General features: G+C 30.7%; 1 protein-coding gene across 3 annotated transcripts; it reads right to left on the bottom strand.

Annotated features, from left to right (window-relative positions):
- Nucleotides 1-2,074: 2,074 nt before the first annotated feature.
- On the bottom strand, nt 2,075-18,928 carry LOC126740636 (band 7 protein AGAP004871-like). Of its 3 annotated transcripts, XM_050446743.1 has the most exons (8): nt 18,713-18,828; nt 8,775-8,819; nt 8,617-8,717; nt 8,228-8,383; nt 2,727-2,824; nt 2,510-2,671; nt 2,288-2,453; nt 2,075-2,232 (listed from the first exon to the last, which is right to left on the bottom strand). In XM_050446743.1, the coding sequence occupies exons 3-8, from the start codon at nt 8,701-8,703 to the stop codon at nt 2,101-2,103; spliced, it is 801 nt and encodes a 266-aa protein (XP_050302700.1). In that variant the 5' UTR covers nt 8,704-8,717; nt 8,775-8,819; nt 18,713-18,828; the 3' UTR covers nt 2,075-2,100. The 3 variants fall into 3 exon arrangements, with proteins under 3 accessions (XP_050302700.1, XP_050302698.1, XP_050302699.1); XM_050446741.1 differs by lacking the exon at nt 8,775-8,819 and having other exon boundaries at nt 18,713-18,928; XM_050446742.1 differs by lacking the exons at nt 8,775-8,819; nt 18,713-18,828 and adding an exon at nt 18,079-18,215.
- Nucleotides 18,929-19,593: the final 665 nt, after the last annotated feature.

Here is a 19,593-nt window from a genome sequence, read left to right as displayed (position 1 = left end):
AATATACTGCATTAAGAAATTAAAAATTGATCACTTCCAAACCAATATATTATAATTCGAAGGCAACGACAAGCCTGTAAAATGACTGTTAAGAAAATTATCTAATTAAATAAAAAAATGTTCAATTTTATTTGATTTCGTAGAAAACTTTTAAAATCACTGTTTTCATGTATATTTCTACTCTTATAAATAAAAAAATTCATTGAGGTGATAAGAATATTAACAAACAAAGCCTTAGCAAGGACATTAAAAATGTATTAAAGTATTTTAAATTTTAAAGAAGATTTAGGAAATCAATGTTCTCTTCTTGGATGTAAAAATTTTAAAAAAATTCTATTGGTTTGGAAATGATTAACGAGTTATCTTAGCAGTGAATGATTTAATTTATTTATTAAAATAATCCATTTTCTACCGTTACTACTGGGAATTTGAAGTAATTCAGTTAATCACAGAATTTGAAGTCATTTTTTACATCTTCTTGCAATTTTCAATTTTATTCCAACAACTGAAAGTTATTTTGAAAGGTCGAAATATTTTCCAAATTGCGGAAGTAATTTATAATTATATTCCAGGAATTTGAATAATTTCGTTTTTATGTGTTCCTAATTATTTACAGTCGGTTTTTATTCCAGTTACTTAGAGTAATTTTCAGTTAATTCCAGGACTTTTGAAAGCATTTTCTGAGGCAATTTAAAGGGATTCCAGAAATTCCTCTATGTTTTAGGAGTAATTTCCAATTATGTTTTAGAAATTGGAAGCCATGTCTTATTTATTCTAAAAAGTGAGATTATCTGTTATATTTTCCACATTTTGACAAATAATTTTCAATTTTGGAAAGTCGAGTTATTTTTATGTGTTCCTTGCATTTGAAGTCATTTTAAGTTGCCTTTTCCTCTCAACTTATCTTACGTCTTTCAATTTCTCATTTTCTTTAAACCTTCGCAGTATCATAAAAATTAAGTCAAATTGCTTAAAAGAAAAAAATGTAAAATAAAGTTCCTGGATAAAATAACTTTATTTCTATAGAATAACATGAAACCAAAATCTATATATTATTTGAATATATCGACTTATATACTTAGATATATTTCAATATGTATAATTGAAATATATAGACTTTGATGAAACCTAACTCCAAATGCTTAAAAATAGAAAACACATCAGTTAACCTGGAAGAAAGAAAATCATCCACTGCCTAAAAAAACTGAAATTTTATTGTCAAAATGTTGTTTGATTTAGGGTTTTTATATAAATACAAATGCCTGGAATAATATGAAAATTACATTCCATAATGTTTGTAATATTCCTAGTTATTTTCATGTATGTACTGTTTTTTCTAATAATTTTTCTACTTTAACCAATAATTCTAATTCAGATTTTTCAACAGTGCTACATTCGATGCAACTAGGTTATATTATCCTTTTGAATATTTTTATTGTATATCAAAAAAGCGGAGAAACCAACTGATTCTCCCTTATTCCAGAATGACACAATTGGCACAGTGCACGACGCCTTGAAGGTCAGCGAATCTTCCGGAATTATGGTCAGCAGAGTATGTAAGGAGCCGTGACGCTGCTGGAAGTCCGTGGTCAGTTATTAAAATTCGGAATATTGGCGCGAAATTTAAATTAGACATAAGTAGTTGTATGTAAATACAGCGAAAATAGTAGTTTTAAATGATCGCGTTTTGTAGTGTAAGTGTGCAAATAAATTATTTGCCTATTTTCAATGGTTTTCATTTACACCTAACGCTACAATATTAAGTTCTAAAAAATTAGTTCAACTGCTTGAAAAACATCATTATTTTAGCAGCAAGTTCGGTTTTTATTTACAAACCTTCTAAAGCTACTTCCACAAATTTACCATATATTTAAATAGTTTCAAACTGATTCATGCCCTTCTCTTACTCCCTTATATAGGTCACTCCTTTTAAAAACTGCGACAATACAGACATAATTTACAACCCTTCCGAGAGTAGCCAGAATAATAAATTTCCTGGGGAAATTGTGGAGCCTCTCTATGACTTACAGCTTGTTGCACCTTTTGTTAAAACAACCTCAAAAAAAAAGACATCACCAATAAAACTCTTTTTTATTACAATCAAATAACTTGTGACGAGTCAGATCTAGACCTAATATTAACAAAATAGCTGACCAAGTCTATTGGAAGTGGGAAGATGATGGTCGAGTTCTTCTCCGCCGATATATTATTCAAAGTCTGAAGATATCTCAGCTGAAAGAGCATTAATTAATTAATATCCTATCAATGCTTCCTTACTCCGTCTTACTTGTAGAGCAGCAGGACTTTGATTAATGACATCAGAAGCTTCCTTTAAAGCCCTAGAAGCCTTCATTTCGCCTTCAGCGGCGATGACCTTGGCACGAGCTTCACGTGAAGCCTCAGCTTCAGCTGCCATCGCCCTCTGAAGTTGCTGGGGTAAACTTACGTCTTTTCTATGTTAAAAAAAAGTCGGTTATTGCTGAGCTTCATGCTTAAGGGTGGTACTCACATTTCAACCCTTTCCACTTTGACTCCCCATGGGTCGGTAGCGACGTCCAAAGAGGCTTGCATCGCATGCGATATTGCCTCCCTGTCTGACAAGATTTCCGCTAAGTTTCTTGTGCCCAATATGTTTCTTAGGGTGGTCATGGCAAGGAGTCGGGTCGAGTTGCTGCAGAGAAAATATTAGAATTTCTTTAAGGGGTTTGGGTAAGGGCTGGTGGTACCTGTAGTTGGTTACTTTTACTACAGCGTTAAGTGGGTCTTCTATTCGGTAGTAAACCACCGCGTCCACAGTGACTGTTACGGAGTCTTTGGTGAGAGCCTGAAAATTGAAAATTGAAATTGTCTAGGTAGAAATTAAAAATCATTCAATGGAAAAAGGAGAATTATTCAATTTTTCTGACAATTATTTGATTTTTCAAATAATTATTAAAATACGCAAGGTTTTTATTTTAATAGTTTTTTTTCCATAGAAAATATATTTACGAGACCATAAATTAAAGAGCTTAAGCATCGTCTCCAATTAGGTTATGCATTTTTATGTTTCTCATCGAATTATTATTTTTTTATTTATTGGTTAATAGAAAATGAATAAATAATTCGCTGTTCAAGAAACTTTTAATTTAAATTAAACCATTTAAATTATGTTTTTGTAAATTTTGAATTATTGCTTCCTATCTATTTATTTAATTTTAAATAAAATAAGGTACTAGTTGAGGATATTTTATAGTATTTCTTGATAAATAAGGATTACAAATTTAAAGGAGTTTAAGCCTTAAGGATTTTAAAAATAAGTTTATATATTAATTCAATTCAGTATTAAAGGCTTTTATTTAAATAATAAGTTTTGTCAATAAATATAAATGTATAAATACATATCGAAATCTAGTTGAAACTATTAATTAAAAATATAAGTTAAATAAAAGTCTTCATAATTTAAAATTTTAGATATAAAGAAAATTATATAAAATTACAGAAATAATTTACAAATGCACAATTTAAATGGATATGACACACAAGTTTATTTACTTTTTAATAATGTATGCAGTGTTCCTAATAGTCAATAGTTTGAATCCTTATTTCAAGAATGAGGGAATTATTATATGTATAGATAATGTAAATCGATATTACACGCAAATTTATTTAAAAATTTAACACTCAAAATTCAGGTTGTAAAAGCATTAGTTATATGATTTAATTTTTGTTTCATATTTTAACTGAGATTTTTTTAGAAACTGTGTTTTTCTCACTTAAACTCAATTTTTTAATACTCCATGATTCTCTAGTATGAGATAGGAAAATTGACATTTACAGTTCAAATTTTACTTCAGGCATTTGGCGTAATTTTTATTTGTTTTATATTTGTTTTTTGGGTATTGACCTTGACAAGGCTTTAAAAAAAACTTTTTATGGACTTACTAAATTTAATAGAAAATAAATTAAAGAACTTGAGCCTGGTAGGCAGTTAGATTATGTACATTTAAGTTATTTTCTTTTTATTACTAGCAAATAAATTGCTTTACTTATTCATTTATGACACAACGGTTCTAATGTATTATTTAAAAACTAAATGAGAGAACGTGGGGTTGAATCCATGTAAATTATGAATTTCCAAATTACTTCCTTTAATTTAAAATAATTTTTTTTTATGATAAATAAATTCACAGAATGTTAATAATTTAAAAAACAAAATGCCGAAAATTAATATATATTTATTTTTTTAATTTTTTTTAATTAACACAGCAATTTAAATTATGACTGATTTTGTTCATACCTATTTATTTATTTATTAGGAAGATGAACTTATAAATATAAGACCTGCGTGCAAATTAATAGAAAAGACTAATGAAACAAATAATACCAATAATTTTTTTTCTTCAAATTACAAAGAAAACAAGACATTGCCTAAATTGCCTGGAAAAAATTAGTAATCAAGTTTTAAAAGACATAAAAAATTACGAAATTTCTCTTAAAGGCTTTAGAAATTACTTTGAACGCCTTCCAGGCAGTTGAGTGTATTCACAGCAGAACCAACTTCAACTCTTTAAAAAAAAACACTTTTTTTTAAATACTTCTTGATAATTTCTACTCCAATCGTAGAAATATACAATATGGTACAAGATCTTTTAATGGGAAAGAGACATATTTTAAGTTCAAATAAAAGCTATACAAAAGGTTCTAAACAACCAATAATTTACGATTTTTCTGTCACTTTTTAAAATTGAAATACAGGAGGCTCAGCAAAAATACACTTTTTTTTAATTAACTTAAAACATTTGAATAACTCGGAATGTTTTCCACATTTGATCCACGTACTTTGCTGTTTCAAGGTAAAATAATATCTTGAAAACTCGTCGCGTATATTCGAATTTTTGTGTTTCTTTTGTTAGCGAATTAAGAAAGAAATACTGCCCTGCTAAGACAGAAAGTCGTATGTGAAAAAACAACATTTAGAGATAATAAGCAATTTGTAAATAATTATATGCCATCCCTCTTTGTTGCCAATTGCTGTATTGTTTAATATTTATTTTTATAAATAACTATAAAAACAACTTTAAGATGTTTTAAGCATTTTGTTTAATCATAATTTGCAGAAAAAAAAACTTTTGTTGGATACGACATTTGGTCTTTGTAAAAGAAAACATCTTATAATTTTTATAAATAAATTTGCTGTAAAATAATAATAAACCTAATTTATAAATTAAAATAAACAGTTAATGAAAATGAGTATAACAAGTACATTAATAAGATAAGCTATTCACTATCATAATTTTCTGCTTCTATTGATTCTGGCAAATTGTGCCAAAAGTACATCCTATTTGATGGTATGATTTCTTGCAACTTTTGCAGTAATTTAGCTTTCCTCTCTTTTTTAATACCTTTGGGAGCCAATCTTATGGTGGGTTTTGGTAGGTTACTTTTAAATTGTTTTGCCAATAAAAAATTTAGTTCTATTAATTCACCACTAAATTTTGTTTTGTAAAAAAGGTTTTTAGATTCCCTTTTAAATTGAAACTCAACGAAATTGGCTAGATAAGGCTTTGGTATAATTTTATTCATCTTAAATCTAGACGAAAAATCAGCAAAATCATAAAAATCATTTCGAATACCTCAACCCTTAAATTGTTTATTTTTTTTACACATAATTTAAAATCATCAAAAACCAAAACTTTGCCTGTTTGTTTTAAGGCCTTTCCACCTGATGGTAGAAAGAGTCAGCAGACATAAAAGTGTGGCCAGTTTGCAAATATTTTATTTTTAGTAAATTTAGATTACCCTCTGCTGAATTAATTAAATAAATAAAAAAACAATACAAAGCCCGATTCTTATTTTGGGCGGCGCAATTATCTAGCCAAAGTGTTATTTCTTTTGCATCACGGTGAAACAAGAGAAATTTGTAGGATGTTGAGATAATATCAGATTTACTCCTTCCGGCCACTCCTTCATGCCAAATAATAGCTACTGGTTTGTTTTTTACAGATTGCTTGCCGAGGGTAACGAAACTCTCATTAAAACAAATAATCCGAGGAGTAAAAATAATTTCTTTAAACATATCACAGCGTGGTAGCATTATATCCTACAAACGTAATATAAAATTTATTGTACAATTTAACATAAAAAATAACATGAGTACCTTCTGTAAATCTGCAAAAAAATATAATGATTCGGAGTTTACTGCAGTGAAAGATGCGTCTTTTTATACTCATTTCTCGCCTCTACGGCATTTTCATAGTGAATTTTCCATTTTTCACAATCTTCACAGACAGAGTTGAGATTTTCTTTGTCATGTTTTGTATTTTTAGAATGCAGATTAAATGTTTCGCATTGCCAACACTCTTCATGGCCCAACGTTGCAAAAGAAATATTCATCTCAGTTGCTTGTTGGCGATAAAGTTCGTATGAAATATTTATGTTAGGGTACTTTTTAAAAAAATCTTGATGCATTAATTTAATATTAACGTCGCTTGGAAGATATTTCCTTTTGGGCGCATGCTCCCTTCTATAATGGGATATTCTTGGACCAAAGGAATTTATGTGATCAATAATCTGTTGTCTGTCAATTTTTTTCTCAGAAGGGTGTCGTCGCTTTAATGGTTTTACAAGTAAACTTTTCGAGTCAGTCTTATTTAATACATCTCTAGTTATTCGATCATTATAAACTTCAAAACCTAGAATTGCCAAAAAAAATTTTTTGCGCACATTTACGTCAGTCCCTGTATTAGATTTTAAGTAATAAACTACTGAGTGATTACGCCTAGAATCTCCATCTTTAGTTTTTCTTTTTTTATTGATTCTCTTTGCAGAACTAAAAATTAATTGGCGTTGTTCTTCATTTGTTAATTGCCAAAATTCTTTATTAATAGTTATTTGCCTATCTTTATCAATTTTTTAAAAGCACTTTTTTATGCATGTTGCCTGTATACTCTGTTATATCTTTTCCTTTTTTGAACTTTTCCGTCCTTTGTAAATTTATTCAGCTGATCAGTTTTTTATAACACTACAAATAAATAAAATAGTATAAGTATTTATTAATATACTTTTTAACTTTCTTACTACATTTAGGTTTTTGTATCTTCATTTTCTTTGCTTGCTCTGGAATAAAATCTGGATCATCCGGATCATCTAAACTATCGCCATTATTAATCTTGCTGTTTACGTTGTCATATTTTTTTACTCTAAATAAGGACTTTTTTTGTAATTCCAGCTCTTTATTAAGCGCTAGTGTAACCAACTTTTTGCATCTCTTTGACATCTAGCATAAATAAGCACACATTATAATATATTACAAGGTGAAAATAGTAATGTTCAATAACATACCTTAAATAGTTTTATTTAAATTAACAGTGGAATAAAATACACTAAGAATGCACAACCAATAACTAAATATATCATGTTACCAAGGTTTTGCAGCCACCAAAACTAATAAGTAAAATTTATAAACAAAACATGTGATAAAAACGAAACATAAATTATAACCTCACTTACACCTAAGGTCGTAAATCTGTTACCAATAAGATCGCTCGCTGCCCGATACAAAGTCAAAATGTCATATCTCCTATATTTTTATTCAGATACGACAATGTGGCTTTGTAACAATCAATACGACATTTGAACCTAGTAAAATATGGATTTTTGCAGATATGACAAATAAATAATAGTTTGAAATCACTATTTGTAATAAAGATACGACTTTTACACCTTGACTAGATGGTAAAACATATATTAACGTGTCAATAAACGGGGAAAAAGAAAAACCAGGGCAGAATATACTAGTTAAAATGTATAGCTCCTTTTTACGCAAAAAGCTTAAGAACACTAATATTTAGATTGAAAATCACATGAGCTCCTTACACTGTACTTATTTACCACTGAAATTAAACCACTGCTTAAACCTAAACTAGAAAAAGAAAACAAATTTATGATTACCTGAAAAAAAAAGTCTTCATATATCAAATAGTGAACAAATTTATAGTAACTTGCTCAATTGGTCCTTTGCTGATTTTTTAATCGTAGGCAACAAATTAAGTACAAATCACTAGGTTAGATGATTTTAGAACAGAAAAATCCTACTCGAAGGACCAATTTGACTTAGATGCAGTAAAGAAAAAACAAAGGGAGATCACTTTATGTGCCTTGAACTCGAAGGAACAAATTAATAAACGAAAACCTTTAACTTGCTAAACATTGTATATATATATTTTTTTCATAATATTTATATAAGTACCTCTTGGGGCGGCACATCAAAAGACACGGTCCTCAAATCGACCTTGCAATAACTATCGATACAAGGTAAAACGAAAAAGATCCCCGGACCTCTTGCTCCCCCCGTACGTAACCTCCCCAGTCTGAATATTACTGCTCTCTCATACTCTTGCACCACCTAAAATAACCAAAAAATTAGGACAAATGTTGTATAATCGTTAATAAAGAAGATAGTTTCTTAGTAGGAAGGATTTTAATAAAATAAAATGCCAAAAGTGATGTGAGTAATCATCATCGAATTCAACACTTAGTTTCACTGATTACAAATAATCAAAGACATAAATTATATTTAAAAGAAATTATGTTCCTTATTAATGAACTACTAATTCACTTCACTTCGCAAAATCTTACCTTAAAAGACCAAAAAAGTGAGAACGGTAGAGTGACAATGAGCAGGATGACACTGCCGAGAGTCGCGGCGAACTCCACGCATCCCATGGTATCCAGTTTTTCTGGAAAATTGATTTATTTGTAATTTTCATAAATAATTTTTCAGTACACCGTCTTACATGGTTCATATAACACAGCGAGATGACATATTTACAAAACAAACGCTACCGATAAAATAAACAGTGAAAAACGTTTTCATAACTGGGAAATTTATTGTTAGTATAAAATGGTTTATGTTCTGCTATAACCTGGATTCGATATAACTGAAAATTTTAGGATGGAATATGTTTTTGGTTAGGTCGATATGTATCGGGACCGATAGGGATATTGTATATAGTTTATAATTGAGGGCAAAGAGGCAAGGTCATAATAATATTAATACTAATAATATAGCGGGTTGTGAAGGGCCAATGGGAAAAGAAATGTCAATATTTTTGTGAAAAGTTATGCATTTCAATAACTCATCATCATCATCATTGGAGCTTCCTCCAATTTCCTTACAGAAGTGGCGGGTGAGGATAAAGCCACATTCAAAAACCATCTGGGAATAACTGCAGAACAGTTTGAGCAACTATTGCAAAGTGTAAAACCAAAAATTCAGAAAGTTGATACAAATATGAGAGCTGCATTACCTGCAAGATTAAAACTACAAATTACCCTTCGTTACTTGGCAAGTGGATGTTGTTTTTGTACGCTAGAATGTTTGTATAGAGTTCCCAAATCTTAAATATCCAAGTTTTTACCTGCAGTACTTGAAGCAATTTATGAATTATAAATCATTGGAGATGTACATTCAGGTAAGTTGTATGTTTTTTCGTCTTTGCATTTTTGGTTTATGTTAAAAATATAGAAAGTGCTATATATTATAATTATAAGTATGTCATGCTGAAAAAAAATAATGATGAAAGCTGTGCTATAGATTCCAAACGTACATACCAAATATACATATAAATACCAAATGTACTTGCAAAATGTTACTTTTTTATTGTAATTAAAAAAAAATAAACGAAATATTCCTAAACCTAAAAAAACAAGACAAGAAATTTAACTTATTTTCCATATTCATCAAAACCACCGATACTGCGGATAGCTTCACTTAATATACTGCCAGTGATGTATTCTTCTGACAAACTGTCTTGGCTGTTGCTGATCGATTCATCTTATTGTGCAGAAGTTGATGACATTGATGAGATAGTTCTGATGTATCAGATCTATGTGAATGGTGAATGTTATTCCTATTAGAGAGTATTAATTCCTGATCATGTACAGGATTGTAAAATGCATTGCATGAAGTTGACGGTTCATTAATTTGCTGGTTTCGACGCATTACCATAAGACGCTTTTCTTGGACTATTTTCATTATTTCTAATTGACACTCCATTGCATCAGCAATTGGAATTTCTCGTAATTGAGATGCTATGTTATTGGCAAAATGTGAAAACTCATCGACCACCTGGGTTTTTTGCACATCCTCTTTTAATGATTTAAAAGTATTTATCGTTTTTCAATATGTTCAGGAGTCGCTTATCGCTTGTCGCAATCTTAAAACTGCTACATTCTGATTTTAAACCTTCAGTATGAAGTGTCGCTTTATTTATGAAATCATCTGTCTCACTAAATGCTTCATTTGTACTAGGTGACTCAGCAATAAAGGTGTCAGCGTGGGCCTCAGCAGTATAGTCACTCTCGTATTCTGTTTCAAATTCTTGTTCACTTTGTTCCTGGTCTTTTGAGTCACTCACGTCTTTCTTAGGCTACAAAAGAAATAAATATATATATTAAAATATTTATTAGTGTTTTATAAAATTTTATTTATTAAAATTTTACTTTTTTTTAGGTACCAAAAACTAACGCTGAGTGGAATACCATAGCGAGAGGGTTTGAAGAGCGCTGGAATTTTCCAGGATGCTGTGGAGCTATTCACGGGAAACATGTCAACATTCAGCAACCACAGGGTGGTGGAAGCGGTTTTTATAACTATAAGGACTTTTTTAGCACCGTCCTTATGGCACTTGTTGATAGTGATTACAATTTCATTTTTATAGATTTTGGGAGTCAGGGAAAAATGAATGACAGTACAATTTTTAACCGATCTACATTAAAAGCCTCCATAGAGGATAATTCGCTTAATTTTCCAAATTGGGGTGTAATTCTGGGCGACGAGGGGTTTGCTCTTAAAGAATATCTTATGAAGCTATATTCTCGAAAAATGCCCTTAAAAGCCGAAGAAAAGATTTTCAATTAACGGCTCTTCTTATTCGTTTAAGAGCCGAATTCCTAGTATGTTTGTTTTTATATTCCGCTAAACGCACATTCCATAAACTTTCCTCAGCTTCGTATAACTCCATGAATCTAATATTCTCCCTTTCGGACCATTTTCTTCTTTTGCTTATTTTCAGTTTTCTTTTTTTAGACGCCGACGCCATTTTATTTGACAAACAAACACAACTTGGATCCAAGTAAGTTAGGTACTGTCCTACTCAACTTGGATGTAACCTACTGATCCAAGCGCACTTGGATGAACTGGTGACACGATCAAAGTAACGTCCAAGTGCTGCTCGCGGATAATCCAAGTAGACTGTAATCAAGTATACTTGGATCGTGTCAACCCGGCTTTAGGCAAATAAAAGTATTTTAATTTGATTTGATTGAAAGTGCTTATAGCAGGTCATACTCGGTGGTCTCTGAGGAGTCATTCACCAGAGACTGATGGGAAATGTAAACGTAATTGTATATTTAGTGTTTCTTGTTATTTAGTTTGTATTACTTGAAGTTGAAAATTTCTTAATATGAGATAATAAGCGCATGTTCTTAGCAGATGTACGCAAGCCTTGGGTAGACCAGGGGTTATGTTGCTTCTTTTTAAGAGGTCTCAAAGGAAAGGATTTGTGAGAAAGACTAGATAGCGTGCCTAAAATGCAAAAATGTTTATCCGAGAAAATACCGCCTAATTTGCGTGGAACATTTTTACTTTTAGATTTAGTTATGGAAAACTTTGTTAACACTGCTTCATGGTCTGAGAAACCTGAGCTTAAGACAGTACAATCGACGAAATCTGGCTCAAAGGAAGATACGACATAATCTATTGTACTAGAGCTGGTTTTAGTTATTCTGGTAGGTGATTTAATGTGGATGATTAAGCCAAAAGAGTCGAAAATTGACTGGAGAGATTCTTGAGCAGCACACACACTGGAAAAATCAATGTTTAGGTCGCCACATAAAATGAGTCTGCTTTTTAACGGCAAAGACTCAAGCAAGCTTAGTAATTTTTGGAAAAAAACATTTACGTCAGCATCAGGTGTTCTGTAAATACAAACAACGTAAAGATCAAAATTATTATTGTAGACAATGGAAAATTCAAATATTTTTTCAGAAACTAAATTATCGAACTTGGTTAGCATTGAAAAGTCGTTGCTAGTAGATAATATCGCAGTACCTCCATGAGTTAGATTTGTTCCATCAAATCTGGCAACTGTAGTGTTTATCCACCATCACAGGCTCACCAACATGCAACCAATGTTCAGTTATGGCAACGATTTCTGGAAAATGAAGCTCTTCTAGTAAAAGAAATAAATCATTAGTTTTATGTCTTAAGGACTGAATATTTAGAGAGAAAATACTAAGCTTGCTATTGTCCAGTATTTCAGAGGGTTATCTGATCGGGATTCTTTGTTCGCGTCAAGTCATTTAAAAATGTTTATTCCTGACAGGAGATCCACCAGAATAATAATTGCTCTCTGATTTTTTGAAGCTTTTCTGATGAGAATAAGGACCTGAAGGCTGACAGATCTGCTTCAACTTCAGTTGGACCAATACCATAGGCATCATGGTAGCGAAAGTAGAGCTTCCGCAAAGAGTCCACGTCACCAGGAAGTCCCTCTGATGCAAGTGCCAATCGGATGCTGGTGTTGGTATGTCCTTCAAAACACACACTGGAGGGTTGATCATGCAGATAGGCAAGGAATAGCCTAAGAGGTTTTAAGATGGAAGGATCTCTCAGTTTGGCCAATAAATAACGACCATCAGTCGCATCTGAGTCTCTTGATAGTCGCACTATTGGTGAAGTCAACGGGTTTATATTTGCTGCTGAATTATTATCGATGACAAAATCAACCTCTAATAATTCTGTTGCAAGGGATTTAGAGGCAGCAATGGCCTCCCTATCAGAACTAGTTTTCAAAGATCGAACCTCTCTGGATATTGTAGCAAATGTTGATGGAACTGAGCGATGTGGCAGGTTATGGCTGTCTGGAGAGTGAGGCTTAGACTTAGACTGGGAAGACTGGGACTATTTATTTGGACTGGCGCTTTAGAGGTTTCCAAACATGAACTTATGAAAGTGCCCGGTGGCCACATATTAATATTTCTTTATTTTTCTTTTATGGGTTTATTCAAAAGTGCTACATTTCTTAGTGGATTTATTCGTTAAATTCATACTGAAAGGAATTAAAAACTTTGATTAGTTTTAAAAATTTAAATATTACTTTAAAGGGATGAAAAGGTACAAGCTGATACTTAATGAATTTATTCGGTAAATTCATGCAAAAATTTATAAGGGGTTGAAAACTTTCGATTAGGTTTCAAAACTTAAATATTATTTTAAAGGGGTAAAACATGTAAGCTTGTGCTTGGCGGATATACTCGCTATAAAAAATAATTGTCAAGTTCTACAAGGGTAAATATAGAAATTTAATAAGCAAATTTGGCAGTTTTCCCTTGAAAATCTGACTAAGCATGTACACAATGTGCCTAAACCTCTTAAAATATTGACTAATCACGTAACCAGTGTGATTTAACCCGGAAAACTTGGTCTGAAAAATGATCGGGGCATGGTCAACTCTAACTCTACCATATTAATTTTATTTTAGTGAAATAATGAGCTAAGAATTGAATTTTAAAATGAAATAATTAATGCGGTAGAAACAATGAAAAGTCAATCACATGATTATATCCCACTTTCTTCTATCTCAGACCCAAAAATCATTGACGATCGTAATGAAATTAGGCTCATCGTATTTAGTGAGACAAACTACGTACGAAAAATTTGCCATTCTGCCATTGAATTCGGCACCAAAAGTTTTTCTGATGGAAAGGTCAATAGTAAGAAAAACAACCTTCGAATTTTATGAGCTAATAAACATATTGCCCGACCTAAAAAATCGATTCCTATTGGGTAAAATAAAATAAATAATATATAAAATGACGTGACAAGCCTGGAAGAAAATAAAAAATACTTTAAATGTCTGAACTACGAAAGACTAACGTGAAATGCCTGAAATAAAATACAATTTATTTCAAATTCCTGGACAGCATAACAAAACTGATTGCAAATGCCTGGAATAACTCGAAATAGTATTTCTGTAAATGACTGAATTAAAAAAAAAAATCTAACATGCCTTGAATAAGATCGAAAATAATTTCAAGCCTGGAATATTGGAATTAAAATTATTTCAAAAATGCCTGGAATAAGATAAAAAATTATTCCAAACGCTTGCAAGTCATGAAAATTTACTTCAAATTACTGGACTAAAATGAAAAGTGATGATATATTCCTGAACGTTTATTCTAAATGTCTGGGCGACCTAAGAATCGATTCCTCTTGCCTGAAATAAAATAAAAAATTATTTTAAAAGTCCGGAAGATTATAGAGAAAATTATTTCAAAAGCGCGAATAAATACAAAGGATTAACGTGAAATGCGGAAATAATATTTAAAAAAAAAAATTCAAATAACTAAACTAAAATACGTTAAATGCCTGGTGTCTGATTGCAGACTTCCTAAACCTCTTAAAAAAATAAGAGGTGAAAAAGAATGATAATATAATAAGTTTTACTTTATTACAGGGCACCAACTCTTGAGAAAATGAAGAAATTTTACTAACAAATAGAATTAATTACTGTTGTTAGTTAGGATTGTATAAATTTACTGTTTTTATTCTAATGATCACCTATTATATTAGAAACCGTTGTTAAACACTATCATGAATAAAAGTTTTGTTAAAGTTTAATCATTTAAAAGATGAATTAAAAATTTTGTTCTAATTGCTTTATAATAAATATTATTTTAATACATGTATTTTCTATTGTTTTCATGCTTATACCATATTATGCCTTTAAATGTTTATGTATGCAACGCAAAAAGCGAAAATCTTCCTCATATCATTTGCATGTATCCAGATAAGAAATGGTGAACACATGAAACTGTAGACTTTGACATTGGATAATTGGACTGTTTCTACTTCAATTTTTCCAGGTCTTTTCCCATGCCCAGTTGTCTAGGATATGGGAAATTGGTCTCTTACTTAGTCCAAGATAGGGTTTGGGGTTAATAGGTTGAAGGTCCGCCCGCTTATTGCTTTCCACTCGAACCGTCTTCCTCCTACCCAATGTGTCTAGCGCATCCCTGCACTTCAGTTTGGAGCTAGTCCTGGGTGCTTGAGTGGCTTTTAAGGCACCTTTTGGCTGTTGGTGTAAATGACTATTTCAGTCTCCGGGTCTCTTTAACTTTTTCCCTGGTGGTCACCTCCAGAATAGCAAACAAACACTTCCGCTTGAAAGACTGACGAATGTCTTCCAAGCGAGAAAGCTTGTCCTTGATCGGTGTCATTATGAATTTTTATTATTTTCTTTTTACCTTTTATGCTAAATAAATATACATTATTATTATTGTCGTATATTTCGTTTTTCGGGTACCTCTGCGTAATTTTTTCAACAATAAATTTAACAATGACATTAAAATCTGGAAATTCGTCACCAAAAAATCAAAAAATTGTGAATTTTTTTTTCTAAATCGAGCTAACAGTAGCTTATAGATTATAAAAATTTCGAGTTAATATGGGATCTGAGGATGTTCAAAAAATTATCTCAATCCAAAAATTGTGCCAAATTTGATATTTTTACGACTTTATTTACACCAAAATTGATTTGAAAAAAATTCAGTATCCAGGGAACTATAAAGGCTACGACTTTCTGGATAACTTCATTCAACTTAGAAGGAAGGAACTATACAAGAATCGTTGAAACAATAAAAAAAGAAACCGTAGTTATGTTACAATCATTTCCCAAGGTTTGCCCTTTTTTTTATTTTTCGAATACTTCAAAAATTCGTTTTTCGCGAACTAACTACGCTAGTTGCACAATTTCATTCTATAGATCACGAAAACTTCCGGTTCTCGTAGGATCTAAGAAGATCAAATTTTTCAAGAATTTTCAAAGTGCTGTCATTGCAAGCGATCTTTTTAGATCCTTCTAGAACCAGATGTTTTTGTGATCTATAGAATGAAGTTGTGCAACTAGCGTAGTTAGTTCGCGAAAAACAAATTTTTTGAAAAATAAAAAAAGGTCAAATCTTGGGAGATGATTGTAAAATAACTACAGTTCCTTTTTTTATAGTTTCAACGATTCTTGCATAATACCATCCTTCTAAGTTGAATGAAATTATCCAGAAAGTCGTAGCTTTTATAGTTTTCTATATATTGCATTTTTTCAAATCTATTTTGGTGTAAATAAAGTCGAAAAAATGTGAAATTTGGGACAATTTTTTGGTGACAAATTTCCATATTTTAATGTCATTGTTAAATTTAATGTTGAAAAAATTACGCAGAGGTACCCGTAAAACGAAAGAACCCAATCTCTAACCGAAGATTATAAGAAAACTATCACCTTAAGTTCAATTCCAATTCAAAATGTCAAATTCAATTTAAGATACAATAATAATAATGTATATTTATTTAGTATAAAAGCTACAAAGAAAATAATAAAAATTTATAATGTAATTGTATACATAAACATTTAAAGGTATATTATGGTATAAGTATGAAAGCGAAAAAAATATATATAATAAAATAGTACTTATTATAAAGCAATTAGAACAAAATTTTTAATTACTCTTTTAAATGATTAAACTTTAACAAAACTTTTATTCACAATAGTGTTTAACAACGATTTCTAATATATATAAATAGGTGGTCATTAGACTAAAAAAAAAAATTTATACAATCCCAACAAAAGCAATTTATTTTATTTGTTAGTTAGTAAAATTTCAAGAGTTGGTGCCCTGTAATAAAGTAAAACTTATTATTCTTTAAGCTATTAAGTTTTTTTTTTAGGTTTTGGAAGTCTGCAAACAGACACCAGGCATTTGACGTTTTTTATTTCCGCATTTCACGTTAATCCTTTGTATTTGTTCGCGTATTTGAAGTAATTTTCTTTATAATCTTCCGGACCTTTAAAATATATTTTTTTTAATTTCAGGCAATAGGAATCGATTTTTAGGACGCCCAGACATTTCGAATAAATTCTTCCAGGAATATATCATCACTTTTAATATTAGTCCAGTAATTTGAAGTAAATTTTCATGACTTGCAAGCGTTTGGAATAATTTTTTATCTTATTCCAGGCATTTTTTAAATAATTTTAATTCTAATATTCCAGGCGTGAAATTATTTTCGATCTTATTCAAGGCATGTCAGATATTTTTTTTTTAATTCAGTCATTTGAAATACTTTTTGGAGTTATTCCAGGCAATTGCAATCAATTTTGTTATGCTGTCCAGGAATTTGAAATAAATTGTATTTTATTTCAGGCATTTCACGTTAGTCCTTTCGTAGTTTAGACATTTAAAATATTTACTATTTTCTTCCGGGCTTGTAACATCTTTTTATATATTATTTATTTTATTTTACCCAATAGGAATCGATTTTTATATCGGGCAATATGTTACTTAGCTCATGAAATTCGAAGGTTGTGTTCTTACAATCGATTTTTCCATCAGAAAAACTTTTGGTGCCGAATTCAATGGCAGAATGGCAAATTTTTCTTACTCAGTTTGTCTCACTAAATATGATGAGCATAATTTCATTACGATCGTCAATGATTTTTGGGTCTGAGATAGAAGGAAGTGGGATGTGAGGGTCATGTGATTGACTTTTCATTGTTTCTACCGCATTATTTATTTAATTTTAAATGTGAGGTATTCAATTCTCAGTATCTCATAGAAAACTATAAGAAATTTCTTTAAAACTACAACAGTTATGGCATATTTTTGTCTTTCTGAATCCAATACTGGAAGTCCTTTTCATAGATTCTGAAATTTGCCATTTTTTCAGGTGAATTTTAGGGTAAAAAAACTGGTTAAAAATTGAAATTGGCAAATTTCGGAAACTGTGAAAGGTAGGATTTCCAGTATTGGATTCGGAAGGATGAAAATATCCCATATTGCTCACAGTTTTCTTACAATAATGTTTTATAGTATTGGAATTTTCAGGTACCACAGATTTTTTTTTATAATAAAACTTACTATACTAACGGCAAGATTTCATCCATAAATCACGAAAACTTCGTGTTATCATAGCAATCACAGAACTTTGAGAATATGCTTTATCTCTTGTCAAGTAAATTTAATAAAAAACAAACTGATACTTACATATACAATAATGTTTTATTATATAAATCTTAAATGCCCACAAAATGAATCTGGTTACCACAATGAAACACACACCGAATTGTTTGCTTTTAGCTGATTATTTACTAACTGGGATTTTTCTCACTATGAAATAATCATAATATGATTCATTTTTTATTGACTAATAACGTATATACCATCGTTAGAATAACAAATCATTTAAAAAGTAATGTTAATTTTAGAGCACAATTGTTTATTTTTTGATTACATTAAAAATACCTATGTATGTTTTCAGTTCAGAAAGTTGCCCTAAAATGGTACTTTCTATCCATAAGCAGAACTCTCTATAATTTTAGAATTTTCCCTATAATCTCGCCCTTTAAACTTTCTAAAAAATATGCTTTTCTCCCCAGGCAGTACATTTGAATTACTTAGGGTTAATTGGCATTTATTAATAATTTTTGTTTGACATTCTGAATAAATAAAGCGCCTATGAAAATCCCTTAATTTTGCTTATTTTGAATAAAAAACATTATTTGCCCCCTTGAAATAAATCTTAAAATCTTCGAGTTATCTACCTGGAAACTATATTATGAATTAATTAAAGAAAAAATCACTGCCCAAAGTAACTATAAACATTTACATCTCAGCTTACCGTATTCTAAAAAGCACTCATATCCACCAGAATCAGTCCGTCTCCATCCACCTTTCATACATAAATTCCTTTACCACACAACTCCCTACATAAAATACCGTATTGCAATTAAATCAAACCGTAATTAAAACATTCTCAAAGACCACTCCACTCTACCCGATCCCAGATACAAGGTATAAGTCGTAATCAAATCTTCACAGTAAGGCAACTAATACATAATCAGTCTGGCAAATCTAACGCATTCTGGTGGGGAAAGAGAAGATTGTTTTCTGGATCTATTTTCGGAACACTAATTAGAAGTTTTATAGCGTCAAAAGGGCGCTTGATTATGAGATAATCAATTTTGTTTATGGGCATACGGAGTATACAGGATGGAAGGAAAATTAGATTAGTGGTGTTCAAACTTCTTCAATAAAATTGAGTTGATTAAATTCTGTTGATGTATTTGTGAAGGTAACTAAAAAAATTTTTTACTTCTATTTTTAGCTTAATTAAGTAGATTGGAGGAAGTTTTGCCGGTTTGGCAACGTACTAAGAAATCACTGGCAACGCTGTAATGGTTATGTCAAAGCTACTTCCAAAGTTGACGTCAATTGAGCAAGTTTTGATAAGCGAGAAAAATTATAATTTAAAGATTTTTGTATGTGGAAATATTAGAAATCCAGATTTAGAAGATTTAGAAGTTTCATTATTTCATTTTCCAGGCATTTGTACCAAGATTTTGGGTTTCTTGGGCACGCCTGGAATTTTGTTCACAATTCTTTTCGTCCAGGCATATTTGGAAAAATTGAAAATTTATGTAAAAGTGCCTGGAAAAAAATCAAGAAATTTAATTATTTATTCTAATTTTTTTTAGGTACAAAGATTTGTACCAAACTTAT

The sequence above is a fragment of the Anthonomus grandis genome, chromosome 9, assembly GCF_022605725.1.
Source record: "Anthonomus grandis grandis chromosome 9, icAntGran1.3, whole genome shotgun sequence".
Lineage (NCBI taxonomy): Eukaryota > Metazoa > Arthropoda > Insecta > Coleoptera > Curculionidae > Anthonomus > Anthonomus grandis.
The sequence above is the reverse complement of the archived record's forward strand: the minus strand, read 5'-3'. Positions and strand labels throughout refer to the sequence as shown.

Bases quoted from the DNA above. Each gene is read 5' to 3' on its own strand.
- LOC126740636 (XM_050446741.1), bottom strand. From the start codon at position 18,770: ATGAAAGGTGGATGGAGACGGACTGATTCTGGTGGATATGAGTGCTTT. The intron at 2,825-8,227 runs GTACTTATATAA...TTCAATTTTCAG, and splicing joins TTGATGTGCCGCCCCAAGAG to GCTCTCACCAAAGACTCCGT. The intron at 2,454-2,509 runs GTGAGTACCACC...TTTTTAACATAG, and splicing joins AAAGTGGAAAGGGTTGAAAT to AAAAGACGTAAGTTTACCCC.